Genomic DNA, 7405 nt, shown 5'->3' with positions numbered 1-7405 from the left:
GTATTTTGTTAAAAAAAAAAAAAAAAAAAAATTAAAGAACAAATCAGTCTACATGCTGGTAGCCATTTTGCTGTCATTTGACCCAAATAAAATAAAAAATATGTAAATAAGGTTTTTCGGAAAAAAAGTAGGAAACCAACAAACACGGACACAAATACTACATTTCTATGAATTTGACATGTGTTTTAAACTTAAAATATTTATTTTCACTTACATACTATATTAATATATTATATTACATTATGTATTATATATTAATGTAATATATATTACATTATATATTATATAAATATATAGCCTAATATTGCTTATAATAACAACAACAACAACAACTCTTTTTAATACCTGACTTTTACCATAATCAGACAAAAGTAATCACAGTCCGCCAGTGACAGTAAGAAGAATTGGGGCTGTTGTCAGTGCTCATTTGAATATGAATCAACACATAAGCATCTCAGCAGCGGAACATCCAGACGCAACTGTCTTTGGGATGCCGTGTAATCAGTTGCCGCTTGTAGCAATGTGAGCTGAAACAATAACCAAATTTCCTCATTTTCAACACCTCCTACATTTAAGGGGGAGTAACTCTGTGCGGTGGAATTTTATCAGACGTGATTTGATTGGCGCCCGCTAATCCCCCTCGCGGCGAACTCATATTTCATTGGAGGTTCACGAAATCAATCAGACACTCTCTATCCGACCCCCGTGATGCCAAATAGGTCTATAGTACCGCTGTGTGTCACTAGTCCAGACGAATCCTTCTCATCCCGCATCGTGAGTCAAGCGTGCTCGGCTGCGACATGACCAGAGCCTCGCAAACCTGGTCATTCAAATATGGAGCTGTTTAAAGCGTTCCTTTCAGTACTTTGGATATTATTTCTCAACAGAAATGAAGAGTCCAGTGCAGAGGAAGGTATGTAGCGTCTTTTTAATTGTTTCCGACTGGAAGCGCAACTATCACTGCAGGTGTGCTTTCACATTCCTGCCCTGCAAAGTTTTAAAGAGATACGGAAGAGACAAGATCATTGGCACATTTACATTTTAGACAGCTTTGACGAAAACCGAAATCATAATCACATTCGGTAAGCTTTTAAAAACATTGTCTTACCTCCGGACGAATCCGGTGCTTTTGACAAGCGGCAACATAGGCTACAGGATGTTAGTTGTCTCGGGCTGTAATGTTACACCATCTCAAATCACTGTTTTAAATTGTCTTAAATATGTTCTCGCGTGATATTTTGAGTCGCTGAAGTTTCCAAAATATAGGTGTTGCTTTATTGTGTTTCAATAGTCTCTCCGTTTATTTTATGATTGACTAATTGTGTTTGCCTTGTCATCTATAGGGGTTGTTCACACCGAACGCGTGTATTAAAATGTCCCGCTCTGTTTTAAAATAGTTTTTTTTTTAATGCAAATACGCGCTGGATGGACGTTTTTGACCTTTGCGCTGCCTCTCGCGCAGGAGCGCAGCGTTTTTTAGACGCCGTGTCAAGGTAGAAAGAACTTAAACTTTTGAAAACGCGTCTCTAGCGTTTGTTTAGCTCAAGGACACGTTGCGGCCTCAGAATGCATTTAATTTATCTTTATCTAGCCATTTCACTGCTTAATTTTCTTTGTGTCATATTAATCAGTTTTTTCTTCATCTTAAGGTAAAATTCTAAGTTTACATTTTTTTTTAGTTTTTTAAATTTTAATCTCCACATTCTAATACGATGAAAGCAGGCTTCAATAGATCAGGGTTCCCAATTAGTGCTTCCTTTCCTGGTTTGACAGTCATGAAAGGTTCTGCAATTTTGATGACAGGCTGCTGCATTCGGCTCAGGTGAGGTCATCTAAGCGTCCTAATCAGTGGCATTGCACAGAGAGGCAAAGAAGAGTTGATGGCAGCATCCTTCAGGCACTTTGGCTGTGCTGAGGATGCCCAGCTGAGCCAGGCTGCTCTTCCTCCCTCTCTTTCTCCATTTTCTTTCTACACGCACACTCACGCACATGACTGAACTCTGCCAGCTTTCGTTCTCTGTTGGAATGCTGGTGGACTGGATTGGAAACATAGCCTTAATGAATGTTTTGACAGCGATTAATTGCTGTAAAAGCGGCATGTTCTAATAGGCTTTGTGTAGTTGCAGTGATATGGAGGATCCCTGATTGAGTTGAATATGTTCTGACTGTATGGAGGAATCTCTTTGTCCACAATTACATCCCAATCCGGCTACGTCTGTTCTCTTTGTATTCAGCCGCCTGTATTCTCTCTGTATGCGGCAGGTGGGCTTCAGACAGGATGGGAATGACAGCTATTTGTTAGTGCACAATATGTTCTCCCACACTTTACTCTCCATCCCTTTTTTATTTTTGTTTTGTTACATCCTTCAAGGATGTAACAATGTTCACTATCTGGCTGGAATTTTTTTTAAAAGTTGACCTCTAAGGGATTTTGCAGGTGTACTGTTCTCTGTGCATTCATACCAATAACTCCGGAGTTTGTAAGTCTTTTTGACTATTGAACTGGCGTTATCATGTCACAACCCCCACAATACAGTATTTTTCACCTTTAGATGCCTCGGTTGTACTCTGTATTTCATAAGAACTGAACTTCATTCTCTGCAGTACAGGTGTCTTTATTAACACACACTGCAGGATGTGGGGGTCTCATCCCAGGCCCTTCAGCTCTAACACACCTTGGCATCTCATTGTGGGCTCATCTACTGCTTTTTGCTGGGTTTGCAGTTGTTGTTGCAGTGCAATGCTTATGGGCATGCGCTAGACACATCAGCTGTATTGGTCACGCTGTTGCCGTGCTGTTTATATACTCTGTCAGGGTGCAATTCAAACCATATGAGGGCACTTACCTAGGAAAGCTTTATACGCCTGTCATCTCTTTGCTGGTTCCATCAACAGACTCTGCTGAACTCCTCCTGAATGGCGTTCTGCTTCCTCAGTTGTTGGAAGAAAGTGTTAAATCTGACCTGGACTGAAGCCCTGAATATGTTAAATAATCAATATGGCAATTTAGTTGTCATTTATCGATTTGAGTGAAACACTGGTTAGTGCTGGAATTCATAGTGTTGTGCTGATTGAAGGCATCATTTTCAGAACGGTTAATGACTTCAGTTAGACCATGGATGTCTCTTCAAACGTCTGTCACTTGTAAAACATTACCATAATATAATGGAATATTTGTGATTTATATGTTTCTTGGAAAATATGTTATTTCATTTGGATACACAGCTACTTTTGAATAGCTGTTAATGGAAAAAAAAAAGGTACCACTCAAAGGATTTTTGCTGCTTGGTCAGTTTACCTAAATACAATGGAAGTGAATGGGGCCAATTTTGGAGGTTAAAGGCAGTGATATGAAGCTTATCATATAATAAAAGCACTTGCATGAATTCTTCTGTTAAAACTCCTGCATTATTTGAGCTGTAAAGTTGTTTAAAAATTATGATTTAAAAGTGGTTTAAGGGTTTGTTGACAAAAAAAAATGTTTATTTAATGGCCCCATTCAATTCCATTGTAAGTGCCTCACTGTAACTCTGATTTCTGCCTTATTTAAAAAAAAAAAAAAAAATGAGGGGCACATCAAAATGTATTTTTGTGGTAATCAATATTATGTCACATGCTGTCAGCTGAGCTTAACTTGTATTGAACCTAGAATATAAATAAGTGTTATTTTTATGATTTTGTGCCAGATGAATATAAAGGGAGATACTTGCTAGAGTTTAATGTTTTGTTATGTTGGAGATATGGAGGTTACCATTAGGTAGATGTCTGAAGGAAACTGATTGTTCGCTTTGTTGAGCAAATGCTGAGCTAACCAGAGCATGTGAGCGGAGTGGAGCGAGCTGTTGCTCGGCTGAAGTATTCGTAAACTCCAACGCTCAAGTTCAAAAGTCATCTTGTGAAATAAGAAAGAAATAAGGCATCATTTCTTTGTCTTGTTTATTTTTTTTTTTTGCATCAGGTACAAAAATTCCCTATTCATATTGGCATATGACCTAATATTTCATGCCACAAATAACAACTGCAACAACAATGCCTTGATGTAGGATGCTTAAAAAAAAATAGCCTTGTTCTCTCTGCCCTATTTGGATGTGGTTATTTTTATATGGGGACGTGTGGAAATGTAACAGGCTAATTAACAGAGCTTCTAATTTATTTTAATCCCGTGCTACTTGTTCATGTCAGTTATTTTGCTGTACTTTTTGTGGGCAATGCGTTCCTGCACCGGTAAAGATAATAGCATCTTTTACCATATCAAACGCTCTGTAAAAATTGCCACTGTTATTCTTCTCCGTTGCAAATTGACATGTTGGAAAAAAGCCAGTGAATATGCACTGTGCAGCCTGTGAACCCTTTAACTCATTATTGCTAAAGTTCACCAAGTGTTTGAAGTGGATGTTGGTCATTGAGAAGACACCAGAAAATGTAAGACGGACTTCAAAACTTCATCTAATGCTGGCTGTTACGTTTTTAATGATGCATGAGAAATAAACTAGCATGATTTCTTTTTATTAGGAAAATTAGAAAAGGACACTAGTAGTAATTTTGTGATTTGAGCAGAGTGAATGGGAAAAATTGTGTTGAGCCCTGTGTTTCACAACATATTTTCCAGAGGGACAAATACATTTACATAATGTGAAAAGATTGTCTATATTGTTAATTCAACCGTGTACTGTAGGACTACTGGCTTGATAATGTAACCAGTTCTATTGTGTTTTACCAGATATTCAAGTCATTTTCTTCTAATAATCAAAGATACATATGAAAATGTTTAATACTTCATAATTTATTAGCAGAGCTAAATAGCATACATTATCTGATGGGCCAGTTAAGCATGACAGCAGTGTGTGTAAAGGCAGTCGACACACATTCCTGTGATTTATACAGACATCACTTATCCCGTGCAAATCAACAGTAAACCTTACAGGTGTCCGTGGTAGCCTAATAAAATGATTTTACTGTACAGATGTATGTCAGGGAAACTAATCTGTGTTTCGAACTGCCTCTGCGCTCTCACCTCAGTGTAGTCTGTTGGAATTGGCACTGTCACAATCACGAATCACACCATTTAAACGCTGCCTCATCTCTGATAATCCACTCCGTTTAAAATCTTGGACCTAATATAGCTGCCAACACCAGATATTTGTCAGTGTAGAAGCACACGCATATTAATGTGGCCACACACAAATGTAGCGCATTCTGTTTGGAGTGGAAAGTAAGTGCCTTATGAGCGGCCAGAGCGGGGCTCCAGTGAAATTCTGATAACTCCGCTCCTTGCTATGCTCCGCTCGCATGTATTTGCTAGTTAGTAGGGCTGGGCGATATGGACCAAAAATCATATCTCTGTATTTTTATGCTGAATGGAGATATACAATATACATCTCTGTATTTTCTATGAAGTGGACTAAATGTTCAGTCGTAAATCAAAGCCACATGTGAGATGGAAAATGAAGCTTGAATGCACTTCGTTTTGGGTTAGAAGACTTTTCAGACTGCGAAGCCTTAACGTCCGGGGTTGCAGCAGCAGCACAAAGTTGAACACGTACTGAAGTTTATGGGACTGTTGTAAATGGTGGAAGAGATTTGAAGTGCTTCCGCTTTTGGATGCAAACTGTTTATGGCATTCTCTACAGATGACATTAGGCATTAGGCAGGGCTAGACATTAAGCATTGTGATGTGCTTGTCCTTCGGACAAGTAAATTGGTCATTCACTTGTCTGAGTAAAAAAGTTACTTGTCCTCAGAGGAGGATAAAGGATAAGTTACATGTTTTAATAACATGCCAGAGTTTCTGTTGTACGTTTTCTAAAATTATGGCATGGCCAACCTTATGGTATTATACCTATGCAATCAATGAAATTCTCTGGGACAGAAATGTAAACTGCGCTCGGTAGGGGAGGTTATTTTATGTTGCATGTACGCACAGTAGTCAAATAAAGGAAAGCATCCATCACCATCATTTACAGTAGGGGTGCTCGCACTTCTATGTAATAAGATCTATTTTTCCATAATGTTACTGCAGCAAGATCTTCCATACACTATATATAAATGTATCAAAAATGTCAGTTGTCTTTAGTGAAATGTGAGGATTTTTGACACCAGCTTCAATGCCACAACAAATAATAGCCTAACATTTTTATAAAATATATTATAAAATAATTAAGTTCCCAAGTTATTAATCAAGAGTAGTAAACGGTCAGTGATAAAATAACAAAAGAAAAGCAATGAATAGAAGAAAAAACACTCTAGAAAATTTGTATCTATTTGATATTTAAACTTCCAAGTCGTACGTTTCTATACAAATCAGCTTTCTCCCCCAATGTTTATGTTCAATTTAGACAACTCTGTGTTTACATGAACACCTCACCAAGGCGGGCATTTTGGTAAAATTCTGAAATGTATTTGACTGTTTAGGTGCAAGCGTTCTCGGAGCACATATACACAACATGAAGCTGTTTTGCTGCTCATCTGATCTTTTATATCCAAACCATCTCCAGATAATTGAACTATTGTTTTTCTTTTTACTAACCAGGTCTTCTTCGGCAGTGTGAACTGGTGCCGTGTCTCACTCCATGTTGCAGGAGAACTTGTGAGCGAGTGTGGCCAGGGTTTGCGCGCAGACGCAGTGAGAGAGTGGGGGCAGGGTTGCGTCTTTTTTTTTTTTTTTTGTGAGATTGTGAGAGGAGAGATGCAATCACAGCTTTATGGAAGAAATGGGTTATGTAACGCAACCTCAAACTTTTATCGGTATTGTCTCATCCTATATCTGGTTTGAAAATATATCTATATACCTTAAGTCGATATACCATCCAGCCCTACTAGTTAGTACATAAAGAAAAAGAGATTTATTTGTGTGACATTGACAAGTCTAATTTTGTTTAGTGTTTGTGTTAAGATTACATGGTAAATATAGGTTTAGAAAACTAATTTCAATCACGTGGAACCGCTGTCCCCGACTGAATCAAGTTCAGCCAAAAAGCTATTTATTTGGGTAGTCGGGACTAACTAGGCCATGCTAACTAGCCAAACCTTGACACTGTGGGTTAGACTGTCAGGTATCCCTGCTGGCAGTGCCTGTTTATGTAGGTTGCAACCAGACTGTGCAGGGAATGTTAGAGTGATTTGTGAGGTTGGCAGGCGTAACAGTCGCATCCAGGAGTTTATTTAGTGAGGCTTTTTGTGTTGACTCTCAGTAAGTGAGAAAGAAAGCAAAAGAATAAGGGAAGCTCTTACAGTCATGATAACTCATAATACCCTGTGTAAATGTCACAGGGGAATGCTGACATTCACTGTTGCTCACAATCTGGTAATTAAGCTTGATCGATTTCCTTACAAACTGAAAAGTCTGGCATTGAGTAGAACCGAATAGATCAATGCTGTGCTATTCTTTCCAGCATTGAGAAGAAGG

General features: G+C 38.4%; 1 protein-coding gene across 2 annotated transcripts in view; it reads left to right on the top strand.

Moving 5' to 3' along the window:
- The first annotated feature begins 759 nt into the window (after positions 1–759).
- The window catches only part of LOC127620336 (ephrin type-A receptor 7-like), a 176790-nt gene continuing 170144 nt past the window's right edge, over positions 760–7405 (top strand). For both annotated transcript variants that reach the window (XM_052093538.1, XM_052093537.1), the window contains exon 1: positions 760–913. In XM_052093538.1, the coding sequence (XP_051949498.1) occupies positions 835–913 (79 nt within the window). In that variant the 5' untranslated portion in view covers positions 760–834. The remainder of the gene's footprint in view (positions 914–7405) is intronic.

Source organism: Xyrauchen texanus, chromosome 26, assembly GCF_025860055.1.
Source record: "Xyrauchen texanus isolate HMW12.3.18 chromosome 26, RBS_HiC_50CHRs, whole genome shotgun sequence".
Lineage (NCBI taxonomy): Eukaryota > Metazoa > Chordata > Actinopteri > Cypriniformes > Catostomidae > Xyrauchen > Xyrauchen texanus.
The sequence above is the reverse complement of the archived record's forward strand: the minus strand, read 5'-3'. Positions and strand labels throughout refer to the sequence as shown.